Here is a 17,265-nt window from a genome sequence, read left to right on the forward strand (position 1 = left end):
GGTAAAATGATGGTGATAAATAAATCTTTACCACAATCAGGGAGTTTTGTGAAAGTTGCAGGCCTAAATCAGGCTGAAGCGTGGTCAAAGTGGTGCAAAAGATTCGCTCAATTTTGTACCGCATAGGGTCGCGCAGTGAAGCCAGGGTCTGAGCAGGTCAGTACATTTTTGTATGCAATGGGACACTGTGTGGACGACATTCTAGTTACGCTGGGGATCGATGAGGGTAAAGCCACATATGCTGAGATTATTCATGCATTGGAGTCATATTTCAATCTCCGCAAGAACACGATCATGGAACACAAAGTTCAATAAACGTACCCAGAAACACGGGGAAAGCATCGATGCATTTAGTAATGATTTGCACCAATTAGCAGAAGACTATGAGTGCAGTCATCTGAAAGAGGCGCTAATTCATGACAGAATAGTTGTTGGAGTAGTGGATGATACATTATCAGATAATGTGCAGTCCCGAGATGACGACCCTGGGGAAGGCGATTCAATTAAGTAGACAAGCCGAGATCAAGAGGCAAAACCAAAGTCAGCGGAGTGAGAGTATCCCAAAGTAACAGAAACAGTTGAATCTGTCCGACATAAAAAAGGGAAAATAGAGAGAAGGAAAGATGTACTGCATGAAAAGCAATTAATGGCAGCAGCCATGGCTAGCTGTTGCTGGTGCGGAAGAGAAAGGTACGGCCACAGAAACTGTCCTGCCAAACACATCCCAACAAAAAACTATACAGACGAGGAGGAACATGGCTGAAAGTTCTCAAAGAATGAGCAGCTACTTTAAAGCAAAGAGAGAAAGTAATTATTGAAATATTGTAGCTAATTTAAGATCAGAGTTGTCACTTTTAATAGAAAGGCATGTGTGGAATTCAAACTAATCCGCGGAAAAGAAGGAATAAAGACTGGTGAAGGTCAATCAGGAGACTTCAGACCAGAATTTCCAGTTATGTACAGGATTGTAAGAGCTAAAAACAGCGTAATGTATAAAACTAGCACTATATGCTTATATACACCCAGAAAGGTTCCATATCCTTCACTTCCAAAGTTAAAGAAAGAGATTGACTCAAGGGACAAGGAGTTATGTGACCTGTAAAAGAGCCAACGAGTTGGTGCTCACGGATAGTACCTGTTCCGAAGACAGACAGTTCTATAACAATTTGTGTTGATCTCACACAACTCAATTAAACTATGGAAAGAGAAACCCATTCAATGGTATCAGTAGATGAGAGTTTAGCTCAATTAGGGAAGAGCTCAACGTTCTCTAAATTAGACACTAACAGCAGATTCTGGAAAATACCACTAGAGGAGCATTCCAAGCTTCTCACAACTTTTATAACACCATTTGGGAGATTCTGGGCAGAATTTTACAGCCCCGTCATGGCGGGGGTGGGGGGGGGTGGGGAGCTGTAAAATGTAGCGAGCTGTTCAAAACTCCACTGACTTCGGTGGGACCGGAAAAACCCGCTGGCGGGAGGGTCGTAACATTCTCTCCTCTGTTTCCAGAAGTTACCTTTGGAATAACACTGGCACCAGAGATTTTTCAATGAACAATGTCAAATCTTATACAGGGCTTCTACGGAGTTTTTTGCCACATGGATGACATGTTGATACATGGGTCCACTCAAGCTGAGCGTGAGTGAGAGCAGTGCTGAGAAGATTGCAAGAGGCAGGATTGACCCTCAAAAGGAAGTGTGAGTTTTCACAGCCAACAATCAGGTTTCTTGGTCACACGGTGAATGCATCAGGAATAAAGGTTGATCCACTGAAAACCAGGGCCATAAAAGAATTTCCTGCTCCAAGGAATATCACAGAGTTACAAAGATCCATGGGCATTGTAAATCAAGTGGCAAAATTTCTAAAAATAATCACTTAACAGAGCTCAACAAGCCGCTATGTCAGTTGTTACACCAAGACAATGAATGGTGTTGTGAAGAAATACATTAGAAATACACTTGACAAAATCCAGGAGAGGTTGATGTCATCAGAGATATTAGCATATTACAATCTGGAATTACCTACAATAATAGCAGCAGACTTGTCCTCTACAGGATTGGGCGCAGTACTTTTTCAGCCTCAAAGAGATGGAAAATGCAGACCAGTCTATGACGCATCACGTTGATTAACAGGTACAGAGAAGGGATAAGCAGTAATTGAAAAGGAAGCATTAGCAGCCATGTGGGCATGCAAGAAATTTACTGGCCACGTCTTAGGTCTTCACAATAAAAATTACAATAAAAACAGACAGAAACCTTTAGTCACACAACTGAATTCGAAAGAGCTTGCAGCGATGCCATCAAGATTCAAAAGTTTAAATTAAGATTGATCAGGTTTGATACTCATACTGTATATGTTCCAGGGAAACCACAGAGTACAGCAGATGCATTATCATGCATTGAAATAGAGAATCCAGAAAAATGTGATAGTAAATTTGTGGAAGAAGTCGAGGAGTTTTCACACGTTACCGGCAACTGCACAAAGATTGAGTGAAATCAAAGAGGCTCAAAAATCAGACAAGGAATGTAAGCAGATCAGAGGATTTTGTGTCAGAGAATGGCCAACCACATAGTCTTATCTTGGGGCCGTATTTCGAGCAGAGAGCACTTCTGACAGTGATCAATGATTTACTGGCATATGATGATAGAATAGTAATCCCAAGAGCATTGAGACTTGTGATCTTACAACGCCTACAACAAGGTCATTTAGGTACCGCCAAGTGCAGAGCCACAACACGATATTCAGTTTGGTGGCTGGGCCTTTCAAAGCCATTGGAAGAAATTATATCAAGATGTATCACATATACAATTCACAGACATGAATCAAAAGAACCACTAATGTTAGCTTCTTTTCCTACAAGGCCAAAGGAATACCAAGGAATGCATTTATTTGAGCCTAAAAGAAGAGGCGATGGCATAATGGTATTGTTGCTGGATCAGTAATCCAATGACCCAGGGTAATATTCTAGGGACCTGGGTTAGAATTCAATAATATCCTGGAATTAAAAGTCTAACGATGACTATGAAACCATAATTAATTGTTGTAAAAACCCATCTAGTTCACTAATACCCTTCAGGGAAGAAAATCTGCCATCCTTACCTGGTCTGGCCTACACGTGACTCCAAACCCAATGTGGTTGACTCTTAAATGCCCCTGAACAAGGACTACTAGGGATGGGCAATGAATGCTGGCCCAGCCAGCAAAGCCCACATCCTGTGAATGAATAAAGAAAAAGTAGTAGATTATGACTTGAGGTGGGTTGAAGTGAAACAGTTACACGGTCACACACCAGAGGCACCGATAACATCACTGAAAGAAATTTTCGCAGTCCATGGGGTTCCTGATATTGTGGTATCAGATAACGGTCCCTCCTGCCAGCAGGATCTTCTGGTACCACCAAAGTCGACTTTCGAATGGCTCACCAGAGGGAACCAGAAAATCCCGGCCACAGTTTCAAGAGTTTACAGAATTATTTGGATTTGTTCACACAAGTTCACCAAGGTTTCCTCAGGCTAATGCAGAAGCTGAGGGAGGTGTCGGCATTGTAAAGGCATTACTGAAAACAAATGAGAATTTTCAACTAGCACTCATGAGGCTCTTGAGTTACAGATCCTCACCCTTGCAGAATGGATTGGCTCCACGTGAGTACACATGGGAAGAAGGTTGCGGACACAGGTTCCTACCCTTGATGCCACAATTCAAAGATAGAGACTTACAGAAAGTACGAGAAAGAGAGATTTACCAAGGTAAGCAGACGAAACATTATGATAGTCGGCACAGAGCAAGAACATTATCAGATCTTTGACAAGGAGAACAGGTTTGATCAGAGATAAATCAAGGAACAAAGAAATACTGGAAAAATCACCACATCCAAGATCTTACATTGTCCAGACAGAACAGGGCACTGTAAGAAGAAACAGAAGAGCTTTGGTTGCAACTGAACAACGGGATGCAAAAGAGAGACCAGAGAGGTCACAATTATCAGAAATGAAAGGAGGCACTGGAGCAGGTGATCCCAAACCATCTACTTATTTGAATTCTGTTCAACAGCGTCCAGAGAACAAAAAGCAGAATTAAAATGCCTATTCCCTACAAACGAGAGGAGAACAAGGTACAGTAGACTAGTGAAGGCATCACAACGTTTAACAGTGTAAGAGGTGAGAATCTCGAGAAACCGGAAGGAGTGAGAAGAGAGAAGAAGGTACCATGGGGAGAGAAAGTAAAATGACATTTAACTAAGATAGCAAAAAAGGTTACATTTCCTATGAGGCTTCAAAACACTGAAATGTTCAGAATGACTAGGAGACTGAAGCATTGTGTTTCAATGAAGTTCAGAGAACTTTGAAGTCTGAACAGACGCTTGGGGGAGATGTAGTATAATGGAGTATGTTAGACTAAGTTCCACAAAGGGTAAACTGTAACAGTCTGTGATGTCATAGAAGGAAGTGCCATATACTCATGTAACCTGAAAGTCTAGGAGAAAGCAGCATAGAAAGGAGCTAGTGTAAAGGAGTGTTCTCCCAACTATAAATATGTCACAATAAAGTTAGAGTGTTTGTAGCTGGCAGTTTTGGGAGTTACTGAAACTACTCCAGCCCAACAACAATATAACATGTGGCAGATGTTTTTTAGTTTAAAATATCTCTATATTAATACGATTATTTTTTAAATAATTTTTGGTGTGGAGAAGATGAACAGACTGGAAGGAGACTCAAGCTTTGTAGATGTGATTGGCTGTATAAAGGACTGAATTTTCCAGGGTGTGGGGTGTATTGCTCCCCCTACTCCAACCCCCCAGAAGAAATGTTGGATGCCAATTGACCCACTTTAAGCAAAGCCATCCTGCAGCAATAACATGCTTGCAGGCAGCATGTATAAGATGAGAGCAGGACATCCACCCCTCAGTGGGAAGATAGCTGGCAGCTCTAGCAGTCCCAGCAGCACCACAACTCAGTAGTGCTGGGACAGCAAGCAGGCCCCGGGATGAAAACAGCTATGACCTCTGGACCCAGGTATTGGACAGTGAAGGATTGAAGAGCGTGAGAGAGAGGGGGGGTCAAGTTTTGGAGGCCAGACAGGGAGGAACAAAGGAGGGTATCACCTTGGTGGGGGTGCATAGGACACACCCCAAAGGACTTACCCCACACCGCTTCCTTCCCACATTTTAAACAGTTTGCTTAAAAAAAGCTGCCTGCCTATGCCAGCCATATTATGACATGGGCAGCTTATCATTCTGATCAATTGGCTTGATAACGAGCTCAATTGGCCTTTAATTATTTATTTTAAAATGGTAGGAGGGCTACCAAATTTGCCACCCACGCACCCAACCTGTTATCGGGGACAGCTCTGGGGTAGGCAGGCGAGTGGTAGGCTTGTATTTTACATGCCCGCCCCCTCCTCTCAGAAAACACGCCCAGCTGGGGGCCGTAACACCCAGCCCAAAGTGTTATGATTTCTAATTATGTAGAACTACATACCTGACCACAAGTGCAGTCCATCGAATCCATAGGAGTAAAGGTCATCTCCTACACCATTTCCTCCCCATCCTTCACCTCCTCCAGGGCACGGGGAGTAACCATCTGTTGAAGCCCAGCCAACTCGAAGATGTGTAGCTTCTGTTGTTACGAAGGGGTCAACATGGTCCACTATTAGCTCATAGTACCACTTCTTATATTGGGCCGCACCATCGCTTATTCCCAGGAAGATATTGGGCCGCATACTGAAAATAGAAAAAAGTGCTTCTTTATCAGAGAAAATTGCATCTAATTTTTTAACAAATTCTAACCTACATTCTAGCACAGAATTCCCTCAATCTTGTGGCTATTAGAGAGGTAGTGTCTGCACAGATCCGTGGGTGTGGCATTTAAGATGGGACCTAATTACGCTGAGCTCCCAACCTATTTATCCAGCAATCAGGAATTTTGGCTAAAGTGAGGCCGGGAGATGACACTGCAGCAAAATCCTTTCCATCCATCAGGAGCGGGTGGTACATCAGCACGAAAAAAATGCCAGTGGCATCAAGGCATTATGTCCTCATTGCAGGATACCAGAAAGGGTCAAGGGCACAGGGTGGGAGGGGGATGTTCTACCCTACCCAGATTCACCCCCAGTAAGGTCTCCCAAAGAAATTCTGGGTCTCCATCTTTTATATGATGGATATATCTTAAAACTGTCTCTTCCAACAAAATGACCAGGCTTATGTTCCCAATCATTTTTTTGTTCATTCATTTGCACAGCTGGAATACTGAAGGCAAGCTAACATAGCAGAAGAAAACATCAGCCAGTGTAAGAACAGAAGAAATGCTAGACAAAATAATGTCCAAGAACCCTCACATTCACCTTCTGGGTAGTCACATGATACAATGATACTCTTTCGAGTTATCAGCAGTCACAGATTGCAACTCTTTTCGAGTACAATCACAGTTCTTGGTTTCCGGGAGTGGGACATGAACCCACAACCCTCTGATTCAAAGGCGAGGGTGCTATGAACTGAGCCACAGCTGACACCAATGATAATGGAGTTGTTGACCAATCATAACAATTAATCCTCATCAATTAGGCCATTACAGACCCTGACATGAGGTGAGGGAATCCGCCAGTGATAGAAAGCCTTGGACCAAAGCCATTTGTTCCTCCCAAGTGCACTCTCCTTCGTGTGAGGCTTTAAAATATTTCTATTAACTTTACATTTTCAATTCATTTTAATAGACAGGGGGAGGACTTAATTGCATTCTGGACTATCAGGTTCTGGTAAAGGTTTGTTTATTCGTTCATGGGATGGGGCCGTCGCTGGCAAGTCCAGCATTTATTGCCATTGAAAAGGTGGTGGCAAGCCCATAGGTTGAACCACTACAGTCAGCGTGGTTAAGGTGCACCTACAGTGTTGTTAGGTAGTGAGTTCCAGTGATGATGAAGCAACACCAAGATATTTGCAAGCCAGGATGGTGTGTGGCTTGAAAGAAAGACTTGCCATTTATGTAGCCCCTCTCATGGCCACAAGACATCGCAAAGTGTTTTACAGCCAATGGATTACTTTTGAAGTGGGATCACTGTTGTAATGTAGGAAACACAGCATCTAATTTGCACTCAGCAAACTCCCACAAACAGCACTGTGATAATAACCAGGCAATACATCTTTTTGTTGTGATGTTAGTTGAGGGATACATATTGGCTAGGGCACCAGGATAACTCCTCTGCTCTTCTCCAAAATAGTACCATGGGAATTTTAATGCCCACCTAAGACGGCAGACATGGTACAGATAAGTCCAGGTCTTGCCAGGGCCAGAGGTAGGGTACCTTTGTGGACTAGGTGTGGGGGGGTGGGGGGGGGGGGGGGGGGGGGAATGTAGGGGGAGGGGAACTTGGGAGGGAAGCTGGTGGTCGGCACAGGATGCACAACCAAGAGCCACACCACCCAGCCCGGCCACGTAGCTGCTAGCTTTCACCTGGTAGCTTGGACATTGGCACCAGCATCCCCCACTGCAGGATAAATGCCAGCAATGGCGGGGGGGAGGCTCCTAAGTGGCCATTAATTGGCTACTTAAGAGCCTCAATTTGCCGGCAGGTGAGTATGCCACCTGATGCCTTCCCCATTGCGGGCAAAATACCTGCGGGGTGGGCAGTAGCGCACTAGTGATGGGCACTCCACCACTGCCATGGCGGACAATTTTATGCACCACCCCCACCCCCACCCACCAGCCCACCCCTTAGGGGAGTGTAAAATTCCGGCCCATATGTTAAAACCAAAGCCATTGTGAGAGACTCGATATATTTAAAGCTTTTTTAAAATGTTTACTTTTGCTGCAATTGACATACATTTTTTTAAATTGAATGTTTACTTTTACTAATTCAGAAAATGAGAAAAATAGCAAAATATTGGGAAAGTTGAGGGAAAATCTTATTTATCCCAAAGCAAGAAGGCACTCGAACACTGCAGGTTAAAAATTGTGTCAGTTATTAGATGAATAAAATTACTCAAGCGTTTAGTTTATTCCAATTTTCATATCATAATATTTTTACAATATAATTGCAACAAAGTACCTTTTCTTAAAATGCAAATTATGGTTAGTGTGAGAGTGTGTCTTAGGACACTAAATTATGAAGTCAGGTTGAATAAACTTCCATTGTATTCCCTCAAGTTTCGAAGGCCGAGGGGTCATCTGATCAAGGTGCTTAAAACGATAAATGGATTTGATAGGGTAGATTAAAAAAAAACATTTTTTCTGATGGAGGAAATCCAGAACAAGGATCATAATTTTAATCATAAAATTAGACTCAAGGCATTTAGGAGTGAAATCAAGGAGCTCTTTTTCCACACATCCCTCTGCAGCAGGTCAGGCAATTTGGAATGGGATTTGGGCCATCTCACTTGCACGTTCGACCCACTCCCCTGCACTAGCAGAGCAGACTTAGTGAAAGCTTGGCTGCCCAGTCTTCTGTCCATCCAGAAAAGGAGTTATAGGACAATATAAAAACAAGGAAGTGAGATCAGGGCTTTAGGCATCATTCTTCCCAATCCGACATGGAGGGCATGATTTTCCTTGCAGCCTTCAGGACCCCGTCATCATCAGGGACAAATGGGGGCCAGAAGCCTGCACCTGCCAATCGCTCACCTGCGATTTTCCCCAAATCGGCCAATTAGCTGCAGGGGGGGTGGGCCGCACCATCCAGTTAAGGAAATGGCAGACAGGCTCTTTGTGCAAGAGGCTCAATAGAACATCCTCCAGCTTCGATAGGATTTCATAATGGAAGCGCCCTCTCTCCAACTTTTCACATTTTAAAATAAAAAAGGCCTTTGCAGCTGAGCCACCACTCTGCGTTGCGGAGGATGGGAGGGGATGCTGGGGGAACCTTCAAAAGGGCGGCCTGTGACTGGGAGGGCCTCTAAGCACCGAGGGAGATGGTGGTGCAGTAGTAACGTCACTGGCCTAGTAATCCAAAGGGCCAGGCTAATAAATCTGGGGACACGGGATCAAATCCCACCATGGAATTAAAAGCTGCCCATCAGTAATGGTGACCACGAAACTATCATCAATTGTCGTAAAATCCCATCTGGCTCACTAATGTCCTTTAGGGAAGGAAATCTGCCATCCTTACCCAGTCTGGCCTACATGTGACTCCAGACCCACAACAATATGGCTGGCTCTGCAAAGGCCTAGCTAGACACTCAGTCCAAGGGCTAATTAGGGATGGGGCAACAAATGCTGGCCTTGCCAGCGACACCCACATCCCATGAAAGAATAAATTATGCCTGCCTGAAACGCTAGCTACAACCCCAGCCTTGGTCTGCCGCCTCCAGGCAGCTGTGCCGGGGAATTCCCAGTCGGTTTCCAACAGGAGGTTGGAAAGTTCCTCAGTTGGTTACTCACCCTTGTGGGCAGGAAGCCCTTCTACACCCTCCCCATCCTGCCTCCAGAAAAATGAACCCGATGCGAGATGGAGCCAGGAAACCGGAATGCCAGTTGATGGGGTGAAATTCCAGGCACGCCCGCTCCCACTGAGGGCTAAAAATTCAGACCCTAGTCTAAAATTGCTGATAAGACCCCATGATAATCAGTAGAGTATTTGTCCATTAATAAAAACGTTAAAAAAAATCAATTTATTGCTTTGCTACATTCATAGCCTTTTAAAGCACAGTATTTCTGAACATTTAGATCACTGGGATGGTTTTATTATTACCTGCTGACATGGTTGGTGAGCCGTGTTTGCAACAGTAGGTCTCTTCCTGGTAGCAGGTTGTCACAAATTAGATGCTGGTTAGATCGCACAGCAACTCCATGACACACACACAGAGAGCATAATACGTCCAAAACCTTCGAAGACAAGGAAATTAATTATGTTTATTCAGCTTTTCTCCACTTATCATTTGCCACAAGGAGCAGATTTCCAGAGACGTTATGGTTCAGACAGACCATCTCATGGAGTGTATTTCTTCCACATATTGGCAATTTAAATAACTTGCTTAATTAAGAGATGGACCTTCAGAACTACAAAAGCTTCAGCTATTGCTCAAAAAGACTTGCTGAAAACTGTGGAAGCTCAGGTTATTCTTCTGCATCTGTATTTATTCAAGCAATTGGTTCAGGGAATTATTAAGAAAGCTTCAACAAGCAATATCAATTAGATCCATCATAAGTGCAACAAAACTACGGAAACTGTTCAGAAAAGCCACAGTAAAAGTGTATTGAAGATTGAATTGTGTGTTTTGTTTACTAAGAGCATGAGATTGTGGGCCGGACTTTCGATGCGGGATCACGAACCTGACTCCCAGGCGAATTCTGAATCCAGACGCCGCGCCTAAGCTGCGGCACTCTCGCGATGCGATTTTTAAATTCAAGTGACCTGATTGGCTAGGAGGCAAGCTCGGCACCCAATTGAAGGTGGCGAGTGCCTCCAGAAGGTGGGGGCTGCCTGCCTGGCGCCAGTGGCGAAGACAGGCAGCAGCCATTTTGGGGGCTGCCACTGCATTATCAATTAAAGCAGGCAACTCCTGGGAAAGACATGGAGTTGGAACAAGGCAGATAGCAGCTGTGGAAGAGAAGGTTAGGAGCTGTGATTGTGCTGATGCTAGTTGATCCCATGGCTTATATTTAAGAACAACTCCAAATAAATTACTTCAACCCCACGGCGAACCCGACAGCCGTGCACTAAAGTGCACAAAACTTGCACTTTCAGGTTTGCTGAAATTAAGTTGAAAATTGCATTCCCAAACAGACATTTAACAAGCTCCTCTGTGAGCTTAAGGAACTGTTAACCAGCGATGAGCAGGTTTCCCATTCCCTTCATTCCCACCCCACACCCCACCACCGCTCTTTGAAAATTCAAAACTGTCCCAGAGGTGTCAGGATCTCGAGACAACCTTCAGAACCACGATTTTCAAATCATGCCCACATCGGGTCAGGACCCTGCAGCCCTTTGAAAATCTAGCCCTATAGCTTTGGTGAACACTGAATTATGTTCATCAAATTTCCTTTTATTTAAATTCAACAAATTCTGGAATTTAGATTTATCATAGAATTTTTCAGGATTTGACCACCTGAGCCACCATGCCTATGCTTCTGAAATAGCTATTCAATTAGTTCCATTCTTCTGTCTTTTCCCTATACTATTTCAACTCCTGTTTGGAGATTCCTTTTACTCAGCCTCTGGCTACAATAGTAATGTTCTGCTCTTTGTGGTGCATCATAAACATTCTGCCACATTGGTATTCACCGTTCCTTCACCGTCGCTGGGTCAAAATCCTGGAACTCCCTTCCTAACAGCACTGTGGGTGTACCTACTCCACATAGACCACAGCAGTTCAAGAAGGCGGCTCACCACCAACCTCTCAAGGGCAATTAGGGATGGGCAGCAAATGCTGGTCTAGCCAGAGATGCCCATATCTTATGAAAAAAACTCCAGAGAACGGAGGTTGGAGCACCAGCTCCAGCACCAGCACCAGCACCAGCACCAGCTCCAGCACCAGCACCAGTTGATGTCCTGCAGGCATACTTGTGTCTGAGGGGTGTGGATGTCTCTTCCCCATTGTGAAGGGCATATGGGGCTATTTAGTCTTAGTTACAGCCTACTAGGCAAAGGTATTATGAAGATAAAAACCATAAGGAAGCCAATGGCAACCCATCTCAGGTAATAAGTAGCTCAATAATCTCATGTGTGATGCTCTAGGGGCAGAAAACCACAGATGGACTTAATCCATAGTACAGTCATGAAATCATACATTCTGCATATAATTGGAGAGTTTGTTGATGGCTTTATCATATTATGTCAGAGCACAAAATTTAGAAATGAAAAGCACTTTGCTCCCAATATTGCACAAGATATAATTGAATAACCTGTTTATCATTTATATTCTGTGCCATTTCATAAGAATTGAGAATTTTATTGAAATATTAGAGAGGGTGCGGAAAAGATTCCTGTGAATGGTTCGAGGGATGAGGAATTTGTTACGAAGGTAGACTGAAGAAGTTAGTTAGTTTTCCTTGGAAAAAAGAAAGTTGAGAGAGGATTTGATAGAGACATTCAAAATCATGAGTCTGTTCAGAGAGTTTCTTTATTCACTCATGGGATGTGGGCGTCACTGGCTAGGGCAGCATTTATTGCCCATCCCTAACTGCCCCTTGCTCAGAGGGCAGTTAAGAGTCAGCCACATTGCTGTGGGTATGAAGTCACATGTAGGCTAGGTCAGGTAAGGACAGCCGATTTCCTTCCCTACAGGACATTGGTGAACCAGACAGATTTTTACAACAATTGCCAATGGTTTCATGGTGTCATCATCAAACTTTTAATTCCTGATTTTTATTGGATTCAAAGTTCACCATCTGCCGAGGAGGTATTCGAACCTGGGTCCCCAGACCATTACCATGGTTCTGTCGAATACTAGTCCAGTGACAATATCACTACGCCATCACCTCCCCTGATAGATAGGGAGAAACTGTTCCCACTCATGAAAGGACCGAGAATGAGAGGGCACAGATTTAAAGTAATTAGTAAAAGAAACAAATGTGATATAAGGGGAGACTATTTTTTTCACGGGGAATGGTTAGGGTCTGGAATGCACTGCCTGAGAATGTGTTGGAGGCAATTTCAATTGAAGCATTCAAAAGGGAATCAGACTGTTATCTGAAAAGGAAGAATGTGCAGGGTTACAGGGAATGGTACTGGGTACGTTGCTCATTCAGAAAGCCAGTGCAGACACAATGGGCCAAATGGCCTCCTTCTGCACGTAACAATTTCTGTGATTATAGTAGATTATATGACGAGTCAAATATCAAAATACCAACATGCAATGGGTAGTGGAGGTTTGACTCCCCTTTCGATTCATTTTAATCACTTCACTTTTGGAAGGCACCATGCAGACGCCTAGTACTTCCTTTGGAAATTGGAGGCGAAGGGTTGGGGGATGGGGTTTAGGATGGAGGAAAACAATTTTAAAAATTAAAATGGGTTGACATGGATGACTCTTGCAAGCCTCCTGGTGGCTAGTACAGGTCAGAAATAGATATTATGTTGCAGGTAGTTCCTGGTTTCAAAGGGCTTACAGAGGAATTAATATTTGAATAATATGACAAAATAAGTATAAAATTCTTATAGCAATAAAGAAGTTAACTCTGCAGCAACTTCCATAAATCACCCCATCTCTACTAAAAGCAGGTAAGCATCTTCCACTAATAAACCTTAGCTAGAATTAAAATGTTTCAAAAAGGTAAATACTTTGGGGAGGACTTCCTTTGCTACTATTTGTAGCAAAATTCTAAATGTGTTAGTAAACATAAATGTGTTTTTATGAACACACAGTTTCACAACAAATCTTCACCACATGTGGTCTTAGAAATTTAGCAACATGCCTTTTCACGAGTAAAATGATTAGCACTCCAAAAAGAAATAAAACATACCTTATGATTCCTTCCATGTTTATCTAGCAAGGAAATTATAGACTTGATGTGCCCCTCTTTGATAATGTTCAGAGCTTCAGGACTTTCCACAAGAACACAATGTAAAACTTCAAGAATTCCTATTTGGTAAAAATTGAAAATGAATTAGTTCAATGAATGCACATGCTTCTTTTTACTTTATATTGGAAAGATTTTTAATATTTGTACTTCATCTCCTCTGCGAATCACACACTATCTGTAGCCAAAAGAACTGACAGAACCAGTCAACCTGCTACCAGGCTTCCGCCAATGTCCTTCCGCAACCAGTGCTGTGTCTTAGAATGATGCACTGTGATTTTCTCTCTCCATGTCTCTCTTGTGTTGGGAAGCACCCAATCTCACCTTGGAGCTTACCATAAGGGGATATCCAAGATGAGTACTTCACTGGCATGAAACTGACCCAATCCCATAAACATAGAATGTTACAGCACGGAAGGTGTCCATTTGGCCAGTGTCCCTCTTTGGCAGAGACATCCAACTAGCCACACTCCAACCCGCTCTTTACCTGTGGCCCTTAATGCTTTCCTTTCCAGTATTTATCCAATTCCCTTTTGAAAATCACTACTGAATCTGCTTTCACTAGCCTTTCAGGCAGCGCATTCCGGATCACAACAACTTGCTGTGTACAAAATTGTTTCCTCATATTCGTTCACCAATCACCTCAAATCTGTGTCCTCTGGTTACCAAACCTTTTGCTACCGGAAACGGTTTCACTCCATTTACTCTATCAAAACCTCATGATTTTGAACACCTCTTATCAAATTCCCTTTTAGCCTTTGCCCTAGAGTGAACAACCCCAGCTTCTCCAGTTTCTTTATATAACCAAAGTTCATAATTTCTGGTGCCAAGCTAATAAACTGACCAGCTTGTTGGTTCAGCCTCATAATTAAAATAACACAAATACAAAAAAATAGCCAACTTTTGCTTGTCAAACACGTTTTGCCTTGAGACATTTTGTGCTAGGATTAGTGTCTTTTGTTGCAGGGGACAGAAGAACAGGACAGTATTACTATTCAAATGTAAAACAAAGTATGTCTATGAGAATTATCGAATAAAATTATTGATATGTACATTAACATAAGTTAAGAATATAAGCCAACCACAAGAAAAGCAAAACACAATGAATGAAGAATTATTTTGGTGAACAGAGATTGAGACCTTGCATATCAAAAATGTTTATATCGCATTTCTCTTCACATGGAATAAGACAGCATTTTCAGTAAGATCTGTTTTCATCGCAAGGTAAACAGGCATGCTCAAGAAAAAAATGTGTTACACCACAGGGAGTCAAATTGCTTTAGTCTGACGTGCCTGGAAAGCATTAAGCATTAGCCAACCACAGAGAATAATAATGTGCAAAAAAGAGAGAAAAAAATGTTTCACGCACAGATAGAATCCTAATAAAGTACCGTCAATCCCTGGTGAAACCTTCAGTATTGCATGCACAAACACCATTAGTTACGAAGAGCTAACTCAGTTTATGCTGAATTGCTTGACTGTTTTTCAAGGTTAATAACTCTAATCAGTTGAGCATTTTTTTGCTGGATTTCTCTTGTGTCCTCCCTGAACTGCAATTTTAAAAACGACAATTTCACTCTCATATAAGGCACGTTACTCCGAACCAGAATGATCCAAAATTATTCAGAGCAGAATCATCCCAGATTCGCACTAAATGCAGTAGCGGGGGGGGTGGGGGGGGACAGTGTTTTACCCACTGACCGCGATGGCAGGTTTTCACGCCGTGTCGTCCCAAACCCGCCGCATTATTTATACATTCCCGGGAAACGGGCCGTTTCGTTTGCCTGCCTCACCATCACCTCGCCACTTCATCGCGCCATACTTAAAGTCCAGCCACGTGCACACATCTCAGTGTTTACAGCCAACAGCTGCTGCAGGGAGGATGTCCATAAAAGGCAAAAAGATTGCAGTACCCAGGTTTAATGACGCGTCGCTGGAATGTCATCTGGACACCATGAAGGCCCGCCATAATGTCCTCTACCCCCGCTCTTGCCGCAGGACGGGCAGCAGCATCACCAGTCCAGCATGGCAGGCAGTTCCAGCGATGGTCAGTGCCAGTGTTGCACAGAAGAGGTTGGCCATCCAATGCAGATAGAAGATGAATGATCTCATCTGTGCAGCCAGGGTATGGCAACCATCTCATCACTCTAAACTCACATACTCAAGCCCATCATACATTCACTGGCATCTCACTCACTGCCAGCTCAAGGGACATCACCACTCATTCTCACACACATACCCTCACATGTCCATCTGGTCTCATCTCCCCTGGAGACTGCCTCCTCAGCCCGCACCATCTTGAGGCCAGTTGCACAGATCAACATGTGCCCCCACACACAACCTGGGATATCCCCCTTCCCCTGTACAGCCCTCGCCCTGCAGCCTCTTCCCTTGCCTGAGGCCACTTCTCCCCATTCCCCGAGCAAGAACTTGCTCTGCAGCCATTGAAAAGCCACCCACATGTGGCTGATCTGGTAGGTACAGACCTATCCGTAACCCCCCCTAAAAGTGGCGCTGATGAGTGTGATTGCTGACCGAAGCAAGATTGGCAAACAAACCTCGAAGACTCGAGCGAGGTGCACGTCGCTTATGTGGTGTTGTGAAACACGTCGGTGTGTTTTCCCACCGATGTGGGCCGACGACCCAGCGAGGGAGGGAATGAGTCCGGTGGGCTGGCCTTACAAACGATACGCTGATGTATTACAATGAGGTTCTCGACGTCCGATGACGTGAAACACAGCCTGCCATCAGCGGGCTGAGCAGACGGTCGCATATTGGTTTTGCGCCGTCATGAAACCAATTGCGCCATACTGCCCACTCACACCACTGAACACACCCAACCCCAGCTGGCATGGAAAATCCCGGCCTATATAGCATTAACAACATTTATTTGTCCTAATCATTCCTGTACCTTGGGAAATAAAAAAACAAATAAAATAAATAAACAAATAATAAACAGCAGAGAACAAGACTTAAGCAACAATAGTATATCACTGAATACAACCACAAAACAGCTTGCATTTATATAGCAGCTTTATCATAGTAAAAGTGTTTCAAAGGAGCATTATCGAACAAAATTTGCCACAAGGAGATTTTAGGGCAGATGACCAAAAGCTTGGACAAAGGACTAGGTCTCAAGGACTATCTTACAGGAGGAAAGAGAGGTAGAGAGGGTTAGGGAAAGGGTTCCAGAGGTTAGCACCTTAGCAGCAGGAGGCAAGGCCACCAATGATGGAGTGATTAAATAGGGATGTAAGACAGGCCAAATTAGAGGCGCTTATATCCTGGGGGTTAGTGGGATGGAGTACATTACAGAATTTTGGAGGGATGAGGCCATGGAGTGATGTGAAAAAAGGATGAGAGTTTTAAAATCAAGGTGTTGCTCAACTAGGAGCCACTGAAGATCAGTAAGCAGAGGATCATAAAGTCAATATGAATGAATGACATATATTTAATATTATAGACTTCCCAGCCCCAACAGGTTTCAGGAGGTTCTGGGGGGAAATAAAGGGACTGGAAATGTGCTTGACAGCAAAGCAACAACTCCTTTTGAGAGGACTGGGCCAGTGGTATGAAATGTGCCTGGTAACATATAAATCAGATGAGAAACGTGGTAACCATTATGTTTCCTGCAATTTGCCCATTTGAAACTTTAGATGTAGAAGTCCCCAGACAGAAGAGGGCAGGCACCTGGAAGGTTTAGTTTAAGAGCGGCCTCTGCTATTACTGTTGGATCAACTGTCAGTCAACCTCCTTCCTTATATGGTTCACAACGATATGCTGTGAGTGAGCACAAATCTCTTGATAGTGTAAT

General features: G+C 43.6%; 1 protein-coding gene across 1 annotated transcript in view; it reads right to left on the minus strand.

The window, feature by feature from the left end:
• The window catches only part of ryr2a (ryanodine receptor 2a (cardiac)), a 794,383-nt gene that overhangs the window by 397,466 nt on the left and 379,652 nt on the right, over window positions 1-17,265 (minus strand). The window contains exons 17-19 of the mRNA XM_078557297.1: window positions 13,395-13,513; window positions 9,682-9,815; window positions 5,481-5,722 (exon numbers count right to left, since the gene is read on the minus strand). Of these exons, the coding sequence (XP_078413423.1) occupies window positions 5,481-5,722; window positions 9,682-9,815; window positions 13,395-13,513 (495 nt within the window). The remainder of the gene's footprint in view (window positions 1-5,480; window positions 5,723-9,681; window positions 9,816-13,394; window positions 13,514-17,265) is intronic.

This window comes from Cetorhinus maximus, chromosome 14, assembly GCF_964194155.1.
Source record: "Cetorhinus maximus chromosome 14, sCetMax3.hap1.1, whole genome shotgun sequence".
Taxonomy (NCBI): domain Eukaryota; kingdom Metazoa; phylum Chordata; class Chondrichthyes; order Lamniformes; family Cetorhinidae; genus Cetorhinus; species Cetorhinus maximus.